This window comes from Pipra filicauda, unplaced genomic scaffold (genome assembly GCF_003945595.2).
Source record: "Pipra filicauda isolate LSUMZ 115617 unplaced genomic scaffold, ASM394559v2 scaffold69_size3009148_pilon, whole genome shotgun sequence".
NCBI lineage: Eukaryota > Metazoa > Chordata > Aves > Passeriformes > Pipridae > Pipra > Pipra filicauda.
In genome coordinates, this window is record NW_024104864.1 from 2,331,865 (window position 1) to 2,352,267 (window position 20,403).

Genomic DNA, 20,403 nt, shown 5'->3' on the forward strand with positions numbered 1-20,403 from the left:
GTCCAGTTCTCAAAATCTTCCTGCTTACTGTTCTGAGACTCTTCCAATTTAATTATGTCTTACAACTTTATAGTCACTCTAAGTGCAATCAGCACAATTCAACTTTATGCATCAAGGTCACTACTAAAGATATAAAACAAACCTGGTCCAAAAGACTGACCTTGAGAAACTTCCAGCCCAACAAGGAAGTCTGATATTGCCTCCTCACTAGTCAAGTCTTTGGTCTTCTCACAGTCTGTATACTAGTTTTCATCCTCTCTAGTTCAATTGTACTTACCCAGAATGCACTATTACTAAAACAGTAAAAAGTATATTTACAAATTTTTCACGCTATATAACTGTAAGAAAAATATACATGAAACAAAATGCCCTATATATCTGTGAGGACAAGAGCTTACACAAGTTGCTTCCTCCCTGTATCCATATAACCTATCTTCGCTGACCGACCCAAAAATAAGGATAAACATGCATGAAGGAACCATATTAAAGTCTCGTTTTATGTTTACTCACCATGATGTAGAGTAGAAGTAAATACATAGATGTTAAAATTTATACTGGTATAAAACTAGAGCATGTTAGATAAGGCATAGGTCCATAACAAATCCTAAAAATAATTACAACAGTTGCTGTATTCCAGCTATTGAAATAACTAGATTAACAACAGATCTTACCTGTCCTGTCATACGACTCATGACATGTATGTGCAATTTCAGCTCCAAGCTGCAAATAATGTCCAGCTTTATCATCTCTGGAACCATCTGCTCCAAGGGCAAACATTCCCCCTGCAAAACAGGTCAAATGGCCCATCTTTCTTTCAAGATGCCCGTTCTTCCACTCTCCAATGAAGGTCAGTCCTCCATTGGACTTTCTGATGAGATGTTTTTCTATGGCCTACAGAAAGATTAAGAGAACTTTCAAATAGTGTTTCACATGCAAGCTTTACATATTAACTCTCCTTCAAAGAACAAAGTACTGTGTTCAAAATGAAAAAAAATTTTCTCCTTCAAATACACTTCTGAGCAAATTCACTTCTGAGGAACAAAGAATATAATTTCAATGCACACAGAAAAACACCCTAACTGCTAACAATGCTAATGAAATCAAACATAGGAAAATCACAGCATAGATAACACTGTACTTTTAGTTGAGAATTCAGCACTTATTTTATGGCTCAAACAGTATTTGTCCACCTGTTACTTCTGAGAAGTACCCTTTTGTTCCTCTGTACACTCTGTGCCTACTCAGAAAACACAACCACGTTGGAAACTTTTGATCAGCAACATATGTAAAGGCAGCACCTGTACCCTCAGTCAGTGACAGGAATGCACCAGCCACCTTCTGGCTTCTCCAAAGCAGCTCACTAATTACACATGCTCAAATGATGGGTGAGTATTAGAGCTGCTGTTCACAAAAAACATTATCATTTTATAAGTGAGGCCACTGCTGGTTTCTTTTTGCACAGTTGTACCAATATATGTTGTTGCTTGTGACTTAAAAATTGTATACTTCTCTTAGTAAGAGGAATAGCTGATCTAACTTTCCAAAGGTTGAAAACTAGATGGAACAAAATTTGCTTAAGCTTCTTTCAGAGAGGTTCACAATTCCCCCCAATCTGCTGTAGTACTTACTATGTTTAGCATTAGACACTCAAAAAAGCAATGAAAGAGAAGTGCTGGTCTGCATTCCTGTTGGGTTAATTTCTCCACTAATACTACTGACAGATCCAAAGTTTGTGCTTATGGCAGGATCCAGTGAGAAGAAAGCGGAAATAACTGACAGAGCAGAAATCAATAAATCTCTGACAGCTGACAGTGGTTTTCTAACCATCATGCAGATTGGCATTAAGGACTGGTATGATATCATAGCTTCTGCTGCTAGGGAGCCTGATGTGGTTAACTGTACAAGCCTCATTTGTTCTCAAAGTACTGGTACAGGAAGTACTGGATCTGCTGAAAACTGCCACTGAAAAGGATACTCAGATCTGTAAGCATTAACTCTGTTGATTCAATTATCCTAGACTGTGACAAAACTGACATTTTTTGACCATATGGCACTTAGAAGTTGAGTCCTCTTTGAAGGAAAGCCACTTTTACTATGAGGAGCAAGAGGGAATAAAAATGTAGGAATTATTTATTTCCTAGAGGAAAACATGTTTTTTCCAAATGTTGTGTGAAACTCCCTTTTGAATTGTATCTTTTTGTAATTTCATAACTGTTGAAGAGTAAATGGTTGCAGAAGCTTTTCCAGTGGGACGAAATTGCTGTAGTTAGCACCAGGAGACCCAGCGAAGGCCACATTTATACACTTGTCCATGAGCTACTCCTTTACTCCAGACTTGCTTTCATGGTTTGCCAGAAGAACACGCTCCAGGTGCAAAGTGCCACTCTTTTGAGCAGAGAACACAACTTCAGAACTTGAACATCACGGTCTTTTAGAAAGGGGAGTTTGTGAAATCTGAAAATCAAGTTCTATCAGAGGAGGTTTAGGTTGGATATTAGGAAAAGGTTCTTCACCCAGAGGGTGGTTGGGCACTGGAACAGGCTCCCCAAGGAAGTGGTCACAGCACCAAGCCTGTCAGAGTTCAAGAAGCATTTGGACAATACTCTCAGGCACATGGTGTGACTTTTAGGGATGGTCCTGTGCAGGACTAAGAATAGGTCTAGATGATCCTTCTGGGTCCCTTCCAACTTAGGATATTCTGTGATTCTGTGCAAGACCTGAATATTCTCTATCTGATGTTCATGCTTTCTGTGCTTTTTATGACTACAAAAATAGCACTTTCTGAGTTGACTTGCAGCCATACTTGCCATTTTGTGACAGTCAAGCACACTGCTGAATCTTTCCTTTAGCTATCCTAATGCTGTGCAATAAGAAAGGATGAGGATCAAATCTGTGAGCCTAAGAGATGAGACTACTCAAGGCAGCAGATCAAAAGAAGCTCCCTTATCCTCCAGCTGATGTGAGAAGGAGAAAAGACAGTTGAAACCAGACTAGAGGGGAGGTGAACACAATGGTGAAAGCAAAGTTAAGAGGCCCATCCTCAATTTTTATCACCACAGAAAATTCCCAACAGGTTTCACAATTTCAGCTTCTATCACAACTGTGAATATACGTACCAGGACATTCCAATGAAGTGTCCTTTACAGTGGAAGACTGCATTAATGTTATACAGCACAGAGATGTTACAGATATATAACTTGTTTGTATTCTTGTTACAAAGTACATGGTGACCTGGATAAGGCTTCATATGCCATGGATCAGAAATCATGACATCTGAAGAACAGATGTTGCACTTTTCTTCTTCTCAATACCTCCGAGGAATGAGATATCACTGCCTATTGCAAGACTTGAGAGTGAGGTTATGGTTGTCCATCTTCCACTCACCTCCCCATAATACGCTAAGAGAGTGAAGAGTGGTTGGACAGAAACACTCTTTTAGACTGGTGGGTGCTGAGAACATTTCCAACTCCGTGGGAGGAATGTGTTCTATACCATTCCCCTTCTGCTTGCACAAACGACGCAAAGAGCTTCTGCTCCACATTTTGAAAAACCAAGAGTAAGAAGTGTTAGCTATGGAGGAAGACCTAAGTTATAGGCAAAAACAAAAGAATGGTAAGGGAATGGGCTCTTAAAAATATTTTAAATAAAAATTCAAATTGCAATTACACAAAGAAAATCCTACTTAATAACTCTTTGCCCATGTCTTTCAGTGTCAAGAAGGATCTGGGAGAAACACAAATCCTGAAAGAGAATTATGTTCCACAACGTATAAATCAGCATAGTTCGTGCAGATTCAAAGGTACAGAAGTGGGTTTAGCTGAGAAAAAGCCGAAGAAACCATCTGATGCTTGGACTGCAGGTCATATCACACATGAAGTGGGAACAGCTCAGCTCTTCCTCCCTCCTATCCACAGTGTGTTTTCACCAGGTCCCAATTCTGCTTCACTCTGTCTCCCTTCAGAGACAGAGATTTGCCCATACAAAAGGTTTGCAAGATGGCTTACAGTGAAGAGGATGAAAGGGAAAGTTTATTTCCTCTAATTTTAAAGTGCTCACAGTTTAAGAATCTGAATAAAATATTTCAACAGTAACCAGAATGGATTTTAAACATCAATTTCTAAACATTTTTAAACCCACAGGACCCATTAAAAGTAGCTTATTAAAAGTATTCAACTAATGTTTTGAACTAGTAATGATGACTTTAACAAACCCTAGAAAGCTAAGGAAGTTCAAAAGAACTGGGGAATAGCTGATGCTTTACCAGTATTTTAAATAGAAAATAAAACAATCATATAAAATGAATTATGTAATTTCAAAAATAAATATTTGATTGATACGTGTATGCTGATACTGGGAATATTAGAAATTTCAGGAATTTTCTTGGCATTTTACAATATATTAGTCCTAAACAAATTCAAGGCAGCACATACAAAGTGGACTAAAAGTTTGCTTGCTAGAACAGTTCAAAGTAAAAAAAAAAATCATGAAAAAAATCCTCATCTCATGAAGATTCTACAAAGGTACTTTTATTCAACACTGGGCAGCATTTCTAACAACAATCTGCGAGAAAAATGCTAAAAAGAATTTGGAGATGACACAAAAATTGATACAGCTATAGATAGTGATAAAGAAAAAGTCAGTCCTGTAAAATCATTCAGAACGGGTGACAAAACAGGTTTTGCCTGAACAATGTGTTGTAATAGAAATAAGGTCAAACACTGAGGAACTGGGAATGTAAATCACAGTAGTAGGAAAGCAGTAAATCAATGACTACAACCAGCTTCAGGATAAAGCAACTGGAAAGTGCATGATGGTGTGAGGCAAAGGTTAAGAGTGTAAACACAGCTCCTAGTTGGACAAAGAGGAGAAAACTGAAAAGAAATCAGGTAATAACAGATTAGAAGAACCATTACCTGTTGTCTCCATACTGAAGACACTGGAAAGTATGTAAAAAGCTTGAAAAATAACTCAAAATCTGTTTTATACTGTGAGACTAAAGAAAATAACGCACTTTTTCTCCAGGAGAGAATGACTATTATACCTCTGATAGTAACCAGCTACATGATGCAGATAACACTTTAAAACAATGTAGGAAAGGAAAAAGTTCAAGTAACTTGAAGTCAAATATAATCCAACTCAGGTCAGGAATAAGACATATTACATCTTCAAAGTAATTTTGTCCTAGAACTTTCACTATATGTCTTTTAAAATGGTCATTTTGAGAACTCCAAGAACAGGTGATTTGCTTTAGGAGACCGACTGTACTAAAACTAAGTTTGAAAACCTTGTGTTGAAAAAAAACAGGGCATGCACAGAGTATGGAACACATCAAGCACCAACCACACTTCTGCACTAGGACAAGACTACATGGTCCCTGCTGCTACCAGCTCACTTGCCTAAAATTAGCTTAGTTACGCTCTACACATCTTAACTGTACCTTAGGCACAGTGGCATAATGGGCATAAGAGAAGCTGATGAGAGAAGATGCCTGGGTGTGGGGAAACTGAGAAAGTAAGAGCTGGGCAGCATAAAGCTCAGAGCCACCACAAAAAGGCCCCCACCCCAAATCCTACTGAACGGTGCTGCAGTATTGCCCTGTTTGGGCAAGCACTACTTGATCTGTGACAGGGCACAAGACCATATCACAAAAGAACCATAGAGTAAGGAATAGATATGAACTACATTTTACAAGATAAATATAGAATGTAATACATAAATGCCTTAGAAAATAATAAAAAGAATAAAACAATTTGGGACTTCAAACTCCTAGAACGATTCTGAACACCGGAGAAAAATTACTTGGTTGTTCTGCACATATCTTAGGGTTGCCAGATCTCTTTGTAATAAACTATAGGTTGGGCTTTTACATTATACCATTTTGGACAAGCTGATTAATTTTAGTACAATAGTCTGCATCAGATGTATTCCACAATAATACTTTTTAAACTCTCAGAGTGAAAACTAGTATTATTCATCACTTGATTTCTTAAAACTTACATAATCAAAACAAGTCCTGTGGTTGATGGTGGGTTTTTTTTGCTTAGTTGTTGGGGTTTTTTTTTCGGGGGGGGGGGTATTTTTTAATTTTTAAAATCATTAAAGATGGTTCCACTGTACTGGAAAACTCGATGAATTATAATCACCTCAATTGCATCGTCGTACATTTTTCTTGCCTCCGTGTCCATCTTGTCTGACATAAGCCAGGCTTTCAATAAATATTCATAAAAACTGTCTCCCAGCCCGCCCACGGATGTGTGATCTGTAGAAGGGAAAGAGGGAAGAGAACAAAAAAAATGTTGAAGTTGTTATGTAATAGCACCTTAATTTATTCAAAACATAAACTTATGTTTTTAAGGCCTACTGCTGTAGAATTAACATCTAAGCCTGTTTAGCAGGACAAAGCTACACTACACCCTATCTCCTCCAAACTTACTTCATAGGCATGGAACCTGCTGCATGTGTTCACTGTTTGTCATTCTGCACAGGGGGCTAGCCCTCACATAAAAAACGTACTTTAACCTCTAGTTTTACTTCCTTCCAAAGAACCTAACTGTTCTGTTGCTAGGGTTTGGGGTTTCATTTTTTTTTTTTTAATGTATATGTCAAAAACGTATGTAGAAAAGCCCCTCAGATCTCTTTATCCAGGGTGTAACCAGGCTACATGGCTGGCTAAAAACTGCCATGAACTACACAGAATCCAACCCTTCCAGGAGCTTTTTATTTCTAACAAGGTAGTTACTCGACAGACCAATGAAGTCCTCAAATTAAATGTTCTTATTGAAGCTATTTTAGTCAAAAGGGAGGCAAACTGTCTTTGCAGTGTACAACACAGGACCAGCTCTTTTTCGCCATGCCCGAGCAACCACGCGGAGCCACGCTATGTGCAACAGGGTAAAGCTGCTTGACTATTAGAAGTCACCATTACCAGCACTGGACCTCCTGACACATAGATTTTGGTTTTGTCCTCTTTTTTTTTTTTCTTTTTCTTTCAGAGGTTGCCCTTCACAAGTAGCATCATTGCTATTCTGTGCTGACAGACCACATGAGATCAATCAACCTACACTTCTCTTTGGGTGAACTATCCCCACAAAAAGCCTACTGATGGTCTGACAGCCTCAGAGCTTCTTTTCCAAACAGGATAAGCACTCCCTAGTACACCCTTCATTCAAAAAGCAGCACACTCCATGAGATTTAATAAGTGACTCCAAACAGAACACACATAACCTTTTCTTTCCTAATGTTACACCCCTCAAAACACTGGCACAAGAACACAAGAACTCTACTGAAGCTAGACAAGGGAAATGTTTAACGCCAACATTGCCACAATGCCAGAAATTCACTGCCCTAAGCATGACTCTTTCAGTCATGCAACTTCCCTTTTACTGCGTGAAGGAAAGATATGATACTTCCTTTTACAAAATACCTCAAAAAAGTATTCTTTGCAGTTTTTCCAGAATAAAGGTGCTAAAGAGGTCGAAACTCTCCTTCTGTTCTTTTTCTCTTCAAGCACCATCCTGCCCCAGTATGTCGGCTTGTCTCTGAAGATGTGAGTAGGAGGATAGAGCTGGTAGGTGCTGCTATCCTAACTCTTCTAGCTGCCTCTTGGCTCCTCTGCTACTTACAAATGGATTTCTAAACAAAGGAAGGAGCAAATGGAGAGCCAGTAGCTTCCCATTTAGTTTCAAGTTGTGAATTTGAAGCAAATTACTTCATGCCCTTCTCTTATACCTCAGAATCTCCTCGACTGCCTTTTCACACCCAGTTACTCAGTGATTATGAGTTTTCATAAGCTTTCTAGCTCTGAGCTGTAAAAGGACATTCAGGTCATGAGTCACTTTCTCACACAAACGCAAGGGCTAGAAATTACTGCTTCAATGTACAGTTACATCCTTAAGTAGACACAAGAACTACGGGCCTGTGGTTTTCAGAAAAAAAAAAAGCACAAACCATCACAAGACTTCAAAGCTACGACTCATGTTAGCACTACTCAGGGGCTGTCTTCATCAGAGACATTGTTTAAAACTACTTCTGTTAAGCTGCTGCATCCCCAGCTGAGCTCTGTCACTTGAGTCAGCACTGCTCCTTGGCCAGATTTCTTTGACAGATGCACTCAGCCCCCAAGGAGGACAGAGTTGTTGAACCCTCAGCAGGATTTGTCTTGTAGCAGCTCCAGCTGGGTTCGGGGCAGGAAAGAGCAGGAAGATGAGTGAAAAAGGTTTATTTTCTAAACAGAGAAATCCATACTCCAGATGAGTTTCCAAAGCCAATTATCAGTAACATGCCCCATTTTATGTCTAATTCTTCAGGCAGTCATTTGAGAACTGTCCCTCTCCTGTCAGTAGCTCTTCTTCTCCTTCACATTGTCTTCAGCTGGGATGGGGCAATCCCAGATGTATGTACATACTGAGCTGCTGGAAAGCAGCACTGTGGAAAGGGACCTGGGGGTCCTGGTCAATGGCAAGTTAAATGAGTCAGCAGTGCCCTGGCAGCCAGGAGGGCCAACCATGTCCTGGGGGGCATCAGGCAAAGCATTGCCAGTGGGTCAAGGGAGAGGATTGTCCTGCTCTGCTCTGCACTAGTGCGGCCTCACCTCGAATATTGTGTGCAGTTTTGGGCACCACAATATAAGGAAGATATTAAGCACTTGGAGAGCATTCAAAGGAGGGCAAAGAAAATGGTGAAGGGCCTTGAGGAGAAGCCGTATGAGGAGAGGCTGAGGGCACTTGGTCTGTTCAGCCTGGAGGAGACTGAGGAGAGACCTCACTGTGGTCTTCAACATCCTCACGAGAGGAAGCAGAAGGGCAGGCACTGATCTGTTCTCTGAGGTGACCAGTGACAGGACCTGAGGGAATGGCATGAAGTTGAGTCAGGGGAGGTTTAGGTTGGACATTACCCAGATTTACCCAGAGTGTAGTTGGGTATTGGAACAGGCTCCCCAGGGAACTGGTCACAGCACTGAGGCTGCCAGAGTTCAAGAAGCATTTGGACAACATTCCCAGGCACATGGTGTGATTCCTGGGGATGGTCCTGTGCAGGGCTAAGGGTTGTCTGAAGGTGTTGCTAAAGCAAGAATCTGCTACATTTTGTAAGGATTGTAGGTAGAAATGACTGAAAATTAAAACACTTTTTGTGACAGATTGTGGTCTTTGACAACTTGCTCTCACCTAGAGTGGAAATGCTAAAGAAATATTTTCCAAGATTCCTTAGCATATATATAACTGGTGAAAACTGCAGATTTGAGTCATCACATATCATTCTCTCCTAAAAACAAAGCTCTCTACCCAAACTTCCCAGGAAGGTCTGGGGTGGTTATCACTTTCTCCTGCTATTTGAGCTACAGCTCAGATAGATTCAAAGATTTAACTCGTCTCAATTCAAAATGTTTTGCTCAGAAAAATGTTTTGCATATAAAATAGACTGAAGTTTTCAAACTGGCTCTAACCTTACATGTCAATCCAGAGTACTAAAAAGGAACAATTTGTGATTTGAGTAACTGAGCTTCAATCATCATCTTGGCACTGAGCAGTCCTCAGTAATCAGTTGAGAAGGTAAGCATTAAATTTAAAATGTTTACAAGCATTTTGAAAATTTAAAAATGGATTTGTTTTTTTCATATATTTGATCTACAAGAATTAATTAGCTCTATGTTACTTAAAGTTATTTTGAAGAACTGTTTCACAGTGAAATCCTGAAGCAACATTCATTCCAGATTAAGACAAATATAGCAAAAAGAACAGAAGCATGAGGGCACATCAAATACGGCAGAAGCTACATGTATATGTTCAATGTATACATTTTTAGAACATTCATTCCTTTTAATCAAGACACATTAAGATATTTTCTTCATACCTATTTTTTCAAATGAAGGCCCAGATGACTGGGCAAACATAAAAGGATTCCAAGTGAAGGATTGCTTTGAAAGTGTAATTTTAAAAGACACAGCAGCTACAGTTGGAAAGAATAGCTTCAACTTTTGCAACCAAAAGCAATTACAAGAAGCCCTGTATTTTTTTTTGGTTTGTCACGCTTGAAAGCATATTGTGTGCAAACGTCTGCAGTCAGTCTGTTTGTACGGTCCTTCTTGCCAGAAAGAAACAAATAAAACCTTAATAGAAAGACAATGATATTTAAAGGCTTTACATCCTATTAAATATTGGCATTTTTCTTCTTAATAAACAGCACGCAATTGTAAACAAAAAAAACCCCAAACAACAAACCAATCAATCTCATAGCAATATTTTAATGAGTTTTTAATGCAATGATGAAAGATTTATACTTAGTCAAATATATGCCAAAAATCACATCTATCTCTTTCCAACAGACTGAGTGGGGGGATCTTCTTTTAAATCCTCACACCATCATTATCTAATATTCCTAAAGCTAGTTTCACTTCAAATGATCTTATTCGTATCAGCAATCCATTAGCTCACTACTGACACAGTCTCCTCTGACAAGAAGCAGGACAATAATTTCACAGCAAACCACAGACCTATGCAGCGGGTCAGACGGGGTGTACATACTGTCTGACTGAAATGCCAATGAATCTCAGCCCCAAATAGGAGGGAGAGTCCGTGCTCTGGTGATTTGTTCTCCGTAAGTAAAACTGGTTCTTTACACATCTGGGGAGACAAAGAAACTTGTTTTTCCTCAGCTAGCTCTTCAGGGCGCAGGCAACAGGACTCCCCTTCCTCGATGACAGGTGAGGCACTGAGGCAGATCTTGCTGTTCTTTCTCTCCAAGACTAATTTTGGGGGATGATTTTAGATAATACTGATACGAGGCATTTACACAGCTCATTCTCCTTTCTCACATATCCAGACCTACCTAATGGCTGTAAATAACTACCTCCACAGCAAGCCAGTTTCCAAATGAATGGCAGTGGTTCCCAAGAACACGGTTATGGATGCAGACTGCAAGTTACCCACATGCGTCACTTCCTTTTGTTTACAGGGAAAGTTTGGTTCAGTGAACAATAACATATTTTCCACAACAACTGAAAGCCCCCTAAAGATAACATTAATAACGAGTCCTGCTCTAATGAAGGTCTACCTGCTCTCTAGAGCAAACTCAAGATGTGTAAATTATTTTTAAGCAGATGGCTTTAAGTAGTTAACGGCAGCTTAATGAGGCAAATTAAAAACAGTACATGATTTGCTAAACCCTCTCTGCTTTGTGCCTTAATTGTTCAATTGTCATTTCTTGGCAAGGAGCAAGAAAAAAGAAAGAAGCCAGGCATTGTTTTAAAAGCAGCACATAATGCCAGAACTGCTGCTATAGGCCCAACACCTGAGGGTGAGGCTTTCTGATAGCCCCGAGCAGACAGGGAGTGAGCCACTGCCCCTCCCTGACCCCAGGGCATGTCCTCCTGTCTTTTCATTGCTTCAGAAAGCTTATGCATCACTTACTGCACACAGAGTAGAAAAAAAAGATGTAATACAATACCGAGCAGAAGCATGCTTAGCATGCACAGGCTGCCCTGCTGGAAAGCAGTTAGGTGAGATAACATTGTAGCAGTACATAAGCACAAGCAGGCAAGAGATGCAGATCAACTATGCCCATAGTATTTTTAATCCACGAATTGCAACTACAACACTGATTTAATATTTTAAGGTACAGACAGATAGAGAACGACCAAGCAAAAAAAATTAGAAATTTGGCAATATGTAAAAGAAACTCAAATCTCAGAATTTAAAGTGTTAGTTACAGCTCTAAAGTAAAGGAAAACTAACTTAAGCCTGTGCTATACTCCATAGACTGGAAACGCCAAAATAAACAAACTACTGATTCATTTCAACAAAAAAAGGAGTAGTACAGAACTACTTTGCAACAAAAGAATGAAGTAATAAAAAGGGAGATTATTCTTCCTTAAGGATCACAAACTAAATCTTTGACAAAGTGCTACTGTAATATGTCAGAGAAGGAGTTCAAGACTGGAAAAGTTAAGTGACCATGAGGGAACAGCGAAGTGATTATCCTAATACTAACTTTCATTAAGAAACCCAAACACCCCATCACCAGTAGTTGTTAAGGCCTGTACCAACTGGCCTTACACTGCAGAGCCCTCTTTCTCGCTGCAGGAAACTTTCAAATATTTTTTTTTCCTGTTTGTCTTCAGAGTGGCTCTGATTAAATTTCAGTTCAATCTTTACTTCATGTAGTTGGGCTTAGTGCTCCTCAGCTGCTCTAAATAGGTGCAAGCTCCCCTTCTAATCCTTTAATCCAGAAAGCTGAGGCCCTGGAAATTGCAGCTGCTGCAATTCACAGCAGAAATTCAACCTAAGGATGTCATAAGCCATAGTGGTTGGCTTAAAAGTGCAAACGCTTGTAAATTAACTGCAGCAGAGGCAGCCCTGATAAAAAGAGATGAAGGTGCACTTTTTAGTCAGCTATGAACTACTTATCACTAAGGAACATGTCAACAGCATGACATTTTTTCTGAAAACATGCAGCTCAGTTGGTGCTGATAACACTAAGGTTGTGAGTTCAATCCCCCTACGAGCCGTTCACTTAAGAGTTGGACTTGATGATCCTTGTGGGTCCCTTCCACCTCAGAATATTCTGTGAAATCTGTGAAGTTTCACTTGTTGAAATCCAAGCAAATCGTAACAGGACTATGTTCAAAGAATGTAAATTAAGGGTGTAATGCCAAGCATTTATAAATTGGGAGATGGCTGAATAGACATTGCTTCCCATTCTACTGTCTGGTAATCAAGTAACAAGAAAAACCTTGCTCAGCTCCTCCCAACCTGGGGATATGTGATCACGCCTGCTCAGCACACACAGCTCTAGAGAACGTAGCAGCTGAAATCTAAATACATCATATGGAGAAAGTAGATGTGAATAATTTTAAAAGGCTTGGAAAAATATGAATGGTTCTTGAGTTCCTTAACTATACTCCTTGAAAAAAGAAACTTTAATCTGTGTAGAATCACGTTCCACTTCTAGTTTCATTTAGAAATGGTTAAAGCATTTTTATCAAAATTGTTTAAAAAAACCCAACAAAACAGCTTGGGCCAGACAGAATATTCCAGTTGGAAGAGCTGAAGTCTGGTAGCTACAAGAAAGTGAAAATATAATCACTTAATAGAAAGTATTAAGCAGTCTTAATAATAAGTCCTACCAGTTTGTCATATAATAAAATTAAGAAAAATGACTTCCTAAAACTGTAGGGTTTATCAAACTTAAGATTAAAAATTGTCAAACTTGCACAATTCAAGTGTATGCAAAGACAAAAGAAATAATTTGAAACAGACCAGCAAGTATAACTAGTCCAATTAATACATATACTTAGGCAACTAATGTTGTTAGAATCTAACCACTTCTTCAATTACAGAATGTAATTTATGATCCTGTAATGTCAAAGGAATATCCTAATTTGGTATCTTACAACAGACTGTCCTTTCACTCTCAGGAATTCACAGCTGGAACAAATATTTTCTTTTTTTGTATTCAAACTTTCCTGAAACATCAAAACACTCCAGCTATTATTTATAATTCTGGAAAGATTTAGGTCATCTCTCAGAAGGCATGTTCACGAATTTAAGACCAATCAACCCATTAAATCAAGTCCACATGCTAAAATTAGAAACATATTAAAACCTTACATTGATGTTTTTACTGAGAAGTAAAGTGGCCTTTTATCACCTGAAGTTGTCTTTTCAAGACTATTACACTCGCCCACAGAGCCACCCAAATAAAGCACACCTGCCTCTCTGCAAAGTTTGGAGTCAGTGTAAATCCCACCTGTGCAGGCAGCTTTAACTAAGCTGCTGGGATTTGCAGCGGATTGATGGGAAGTCAGGTACATGTTTATCTCTGATGACAACGTGGCTGTGAAAAGCAGCTAAAGGGTAGTAACATCACCTACTACAAACAATACTGCTGTAGGCATGTGCCCGAAATGCAAAGAGTCCCTTTTGAATAAGATTTCCTACACAGGGGGATTGACAAGCTCTTAAGATCATTACAATCTTTAGTTTAGTCACCATAACCTTCCTTGAAGATCTCAACTCTCCTCTTACTGATAAAAAACAAGAATAGGAGAGAAACCTTTATTAGATTAAATCTAGTCCAACACTCATCTCTACAAAATTAGCTGGCAAAACCACTGTCAACAACTTCACTCTCTCCCTTCAAGTTTTATCAAGACCATGGTAATTTACATATTTACATATGTACCTGTGTATATATATCACACATGAAAGCTGACAGTCAAAAGCGATTTAAGAAGCAAGTACTTACGGATTATACCACATGCAATATAAATCCAGGCTACTCTGCCTGTTTCTTTCTCCTAAACTTCTGTCTAAGTATCTCTTACTTTTCTTCTCACAACAAATGCCTGAAATGGCACACACAGCCAGCTGAAGTTTTGGTCACTCTGTAGGTGCTAGGAAATTGTGCCGATTTTAAGACTTACTCAGTCCACGCTCTATGACTTAGACTGAGCTACCACACCATACATGCACAGCATTCATCACCATCCCTCTCTTATTTTTGACCATACGGGTTCAAAAAGTGCTATCTGCAAGCTACGTTTTCACACAGACCTCCAAGTTAACTGTCTTCAAAGCCATCAATGTAAACTCTCAAAACCACTCCTAAAACACGTTAACACAGATTAATTTACTGAATTCACAGTGAGGAAAATAAATGTTGAAGCTGTTGTGGGACAAATTTCAAATTCCAGATATTGATGCACTCCTCACCAAGATCATGCTCTAAAAGTATAGTTTAGTGGTACAGCAAAATGAAATATTCATCTTTCCACAGCAATGTATGCAAGCACTTTCAAAACCCAGTTACACCATATCCAAATAATTTCTTTAGAAATTATTTATAGACACTTCTTTTCAAATGCATAATTCATATACATGTTTAACCTTCCAATAACACTAGAATCTTTAACACGCTAAACAAAACTTTTATTTGTTCACCTTTTTCAACATCTTGCTCAAAAGATCAGTAAAACGCCTTAACACTGTAGTCTTATAAAAGCATATTCCCTGTAATGTACAGTTCTGCTGTATTTCATTAAAACAAAGTTTTAACAGATTATCTTGCTCTTGGTTCCTAATGAATAAACAAATTCCAATGCAGCTTTTTCTTGGAACACAGCTAATTACATTTGTACAAGGTTGTAAAGCAAAAGGGCAAGGGGAATTCCCCAGCAGAGATTACACAGATTATTTTCTATTCTAAACACATGCATGTTCCTAAGAACAGAACATCACAGAATATATTGGAGAACAAAATTAAGGACATCTGCCAATATGGCAAAAAAAATTAAACTGCAAAGAATTGGCCCCACCTCCTCACCTGCAACTGCATGCTTACTGCTGGAAGTCTAGAAATAATGTTGTATTTAGAAATAATGTTGTCTTTATTCATAATGCAATCAACCGTAAGCAGATTTCAAGTAGAAAAACCCACCTCAAGAAATGCGTATACCAATGTCCAAACTAATCATCACATAGATCACATATCTCCAGTTCTATAACTGACATTCCAACCACAAATCAAAAAAAGAAATTTACTTGCTAAATCATATAAATGTGCAAAGATGAAGTCAGGTTGGAAACTACTCTACAACTACTTTTACAATATATAATTATTTTAATTCTGCACCATTTAATTCCTATTTAAGAGAGAGAAAATCTTTTCCTTATGTTGAAGGGAAAAAAACCAATCTGAGAATTAAAGCATTAGAAATTATTATTCAAAAGTCCAAATAGAAGGTAATTATCTGAAGAGTTTGAGAAGATACTTTGGAATATATAGGCTTACTTTACTCAATTCCCTTCACTTCCTTTTAGGTTATGGATGTTTTGCAAGAACTTGACATTACATTTTGATTTGTCATGACTGCTAGTTTCTTAGTGTTGTCTAAAGCAGGTAGGGTTACTACTAGATATAATTTAAGATACTTCTGCTAAGCAACGCATCCAGTAAATAAATAAAGGGGAGGAGGGAAAACGCAAAGTACCTTCAAAGTTAAATGAGAATACTAACAGCTTCAGCTGGCAAAGACAGGAATTTTCTAACACTAGCATCTTTCTCACTACCCATAACTACACTATCAACCTGTTAATTTATGCTACAATCATATTTTTATCTGAAATATTTATCTGCGGTATTTCTTTAATGTTTTGAAAGACCACTTCATTCTTCAGTATTATTCACTTCACCTGGCAATCCGCAAGGGTTTTAATCTCCCAGAGAGGCACACGTAAAGACTGAAAGGGTTTCTTGCTTAACTTTAAAAATGAAAGCACCAATAACTGATAAATAAATCAGTATTTGGATTCCTATCTCTGCAGCACCTTTGAAAGCTTGCATTCAAGAGAACCACTCTTCCTATATATAGATATAGATATATATACATCTCAATCAGATAGAGTTCATACTGTCAGGGCAATATCCTTCAGCTGACATGCTGATTGTTCTCAGTATTAGCATTCTCACATGGGGGGATATGCAGAATGTGACAGCATCTTCTTCATCAAAAAAAGTCTGCAGATCACAGGGGCCACTAGATTTGGGTGGCAGAGCCTGAAGGCTGAAGTGGGTCACCGGGCCCAAGGTTTACGTGCCAGCAACTGGAAACACCCACATGTGTTTGTTTTTCCCAGTGAATTTAACCTCAAGTGCATGTGTGTATGTGTAGTCCATTAGCAAACTTCCAGCTGGACAGCAGGAGATCTGCATCTGAAAGAGCCAAGCTCTGAGCTGATGGCTGCGTAAGAGGTCCAGGCTGCAAGCACAGGTATGGGGTAGACTGGGAGCCCTTGCTCATAACTGAAGGACCCATGAACACGAGGACACTTGTGAAGGGTGCGAGTCCATGCATTTATGTGACAGTGAACATAACGAGAAGGATCAAAACCTGGCTACCTGCAGGTATGTTCTATGTGAGCTGTGGCAGTACAACATGTGGGTGCTACAAAGGCAGTGCTGTCGGTGGCGGCCTGTGTGGGCAGCTCAATTAGTGTCCTCTCACCACATGTGCACACCTCTCTAGGACACGTTCTCAGCCTCACCACCAGCCAAAGTCCAAATGGGAACTTCAGCAATTGGATAGGGATGGAGAGACCGGTACCTGTCTGGGCTTCAGTAGCTGGGAAAGAGGAATCACCAGGTCTTGGAGTCTCGTGGATGTAGTGGTTTTCCTAACATCTTTAAGTGTCTTACAAACATTTATATCAAATTTATTTTTAATTTTTCTTTAAATTCTGAACAATAAATATAGACAGACAGTGCTATGTATTTGATACAATCTCTTATCACAAATGAAAATAGATAGGAAGTATTGCTCATGGTTTGTCTACTACCTGCAAGAGTTTAAATTAAGCAGTTCAGTTAATTACCTAGCTCAGCCCAAGAACATTAGCCTAAAACCAGCTGTACAGGCAGGCATAAAAAAACTGGAATAGTTACCCAGTATTTCCACTGATTTAATGACAGTAATTTAAAATAGTTTTTATTGGTTTTCCTACATAGGAAAATTGTACCATTTTATCTGAAGTGTAAACCTAATCCAAATAAATTAAATCCACAGAAGCTTTCTCTAAATAGTATTTTAAAATTAGAAGTGCTTGGTTTGGTTTAATTTAAGCATTTATTTTGAAAATGGAAGACCACCTGAAAAAAATGAAATATGCACATCCATAAAGGTTTATTTAAAGGCCAGTCCACAGCACAAGCAACTGGGAAACAGAGGATGTAAGGTTCTCCCACTGAGCCATCTGGGTTGTGCCTCTACTTACTCTGTAGTAACAGGTGCAGGGAACTGAAAGACGGTGAGAACATCACCAAAAGGTGCTAAGGTAGTGTGTGTAACAAGGCAGGTTAAATACCTGTGTGAATCCTTTTACTATCTTTAAAGGATAGCCGTGTACGTGGAAGACACCATTTAAATTTAGTGCACTAAATGCACATAACACATGTCATTGATACCACACTGTCAGGGAGTCCTTGTAAACATGCTGACAGAGTGCCCCTCATCAGGCTTTTAACTTAGACTACTTGCAAATCTGAGCAAGGGGGCTTGTTTTTGTTAAGGAGACATGAATAAAGCACTGTAGAATAAACTATTCATCACATCAGCATTCAGTGGTGGCAAATTCAGTATCTGCTGTTACATTCGTAATAGCAATGCTCAGCTCATGCACTGTAAATTCACATGCTAGCTTGCTTTACTTGCTTCACATGCTAGCAACTTGTTAATGTGCTCACATATCACTAAGTCATAATAAACACACAAGATTAACATAGAATAGATATTTCTGCTTATTTTCTTGCATATGGAAGCTACGGTCTAGTAACCACAGCGGTGTTGGATCAAGAGTTGGACTTGATGATCTTGGAGGTCTTTTCCAACTTTGTCGATTCTATATTTAGTCTAAACCCCAATTTTAGTTAAACTTACAACTTTCTTTGTAGCCAATCCAGGTAACTCCATAGGTAGCCTTAGCACAGGAAATGAGATTTGAAGTCAGAGTGATTACAGATCCCTTTTCATAACATTATTATTTGCAAGACACGTTGGAATCAGAAAAAATACAGTAATTTATTCTTGGTATTGGAAAGCAAAAAGGAAGAATGCCCAATTTACAGAAATGTGCAAACACAAGTAGCGTTCCCTGACTTTGAAATAACATGCAGATTGGCATTTCCTTTGTTATGGCTCTCTAGTTAGTATTCTCATCTAACCTGTTTGCAAATGCAAATTAGAATTAAATTTTCTCAACATATTTCATTTCTTAAAAAGTCCTTTTTCTTCAGTACAAATTAATTTCCATAATTCTGAAACCTCTTGCTTCTAATCACATTTCTGTTATATCTGCATAGCAGGTTTCTCTAGAAGCACTGTCACTGTTTTTGAAAATAATCCCAATTCGGAGTTCTGATGCTTAACACCAAACCAACCACTCACCATTTGTAAATGAAAAGCTAATAAACTTAACTGAAGGTTAATGTGAGAGGTTAGAAAATGGTTCTGGCTGGCTATTTTCCTTTCAGTCTTACAGAAACTGAAACCCCAACAAAGAAGTATCATAGATCACTTTCCTCCTCCTGGATATAATGAACCCCATTCCTGCTACACAGCAGTAAGTGTCCAGTTGTATTACAAAGCATTTGCACTGCAAAACATGGAGATTTAGCAATGTCCAGTAAGCCATTCACCCAGCAGTTTTTAGGACTGAGTTTTACAGCATACAAATGGAAAGAAATTATGGGATGGAACGGTAGTCCCTGTTCAGCCCTGCCTGTGGCTTCAGACCATGGCTGCTGCTGCTTCATGAGGCAGGAAGAAAAAGAAAGAAGGTAATCTGTCACAACAACTCTTCTTCAAGGGCTGTGACAAATGCATTAAATACAAATGAAAATCTATATTAATAAAATTGTAATCACTTCAAAGACACAGCTATAGATTAATGTCACACTGTATGATCTGACTCATCTCTACAACTTGTTAAGAACCTGGAAGCAATGGTCACACCCTCCTTGATGAAATCATTATTACTAACGGACTGGTAAGCTACTTCACTGATTATACCTTTTCAGGTAATTATAACAGAAACATTGACTGGTTTGAATGAAAACACACATCTTTCTAAGCTCCAGCAGAAGAATGATGAGTGAAAAGGATGGTCTGTAAGTCTCAGAGCAGTGTCCCCAGAACATCATTCCCCAGCAGTAAAACTGCAGAACATGGTGTTTATATTGAGATCAAAAGGCCTGCACTCTGATAAATCAAACCACAGCAAAAATGATTCACTGGACCCTGCATCCTAACATCAGAAGCATACCAACAAGGCTGCAGCATATCACGTACACCATTCCCTTTCTCCTAATCCAAGAAGAGCACAGACCACCTTTAAAGTATACATTTAAATCAGGAAAAACAGACAAGACACAGCAACACAGACTAAGATCTACAGAGGCTAAAGACAGAAATATTCTGAAGCACAGAAAAAACCCATAACAATTGCTGATCCCTGCAAGGTCTGAAAGATCTTTACGAAAGTTAGCTTATCATTCAAGAACCCTGGATATGCCAAGAGGACTGGAGAGCGAGTGTCCCCTTTTCTTTGAGTCCAGACAACTTGGACGTGTCTTGGTACCTGTAAGTATTAGTGAATTAAACTTAGGAAAAAATGACAGTAGGTAAAAATGAGCTTGCTTAAAGAGTCTGTAAACAAATAAATACCACCTTCCCCTTCTACAAGACCCAGCACTGAACTTTATTACTCTAATTTTCCTACCCCAGCAGCTGAGATACAAGCTTCATATTTATGAATTATATCCAGTTCACATAAACTTCGGATGGACAACACACTATTTACATTCTGCAAAATCTAAGATTCAAAAAACCAGAAAGGCAGTATGCTGGGAGACCTT

General features: G+C 38.7%; 1 protein-coding gene across 1 annotated transcript in view; it reads right to left on the reverse strand.

Moving 5' to 3' along the window:
* Positions 1–20,403, reverse strand: part of MAN1A2 (mannosidase alpha class 1A member 2) — a 134,333-nt gene that overhangs the window by 18,907 nt on the left and 95,023 nt on the right. Inside the window, exons 9-10 of the mRNA XM_027730364.2 lie at positions 6,144–6,259; positions 672–891 (exon numbers count right to left, since the gene is read on the reverse strand). Of these exons, the coding sequence (XP_027586165.1) occupies positions 672–891; positions 6,144–6,259 (336 nt within the window). The remainder of the gene's footprint in view (positions 1–671; positions 892–6,143; positions 6,260–20,403) is intronic.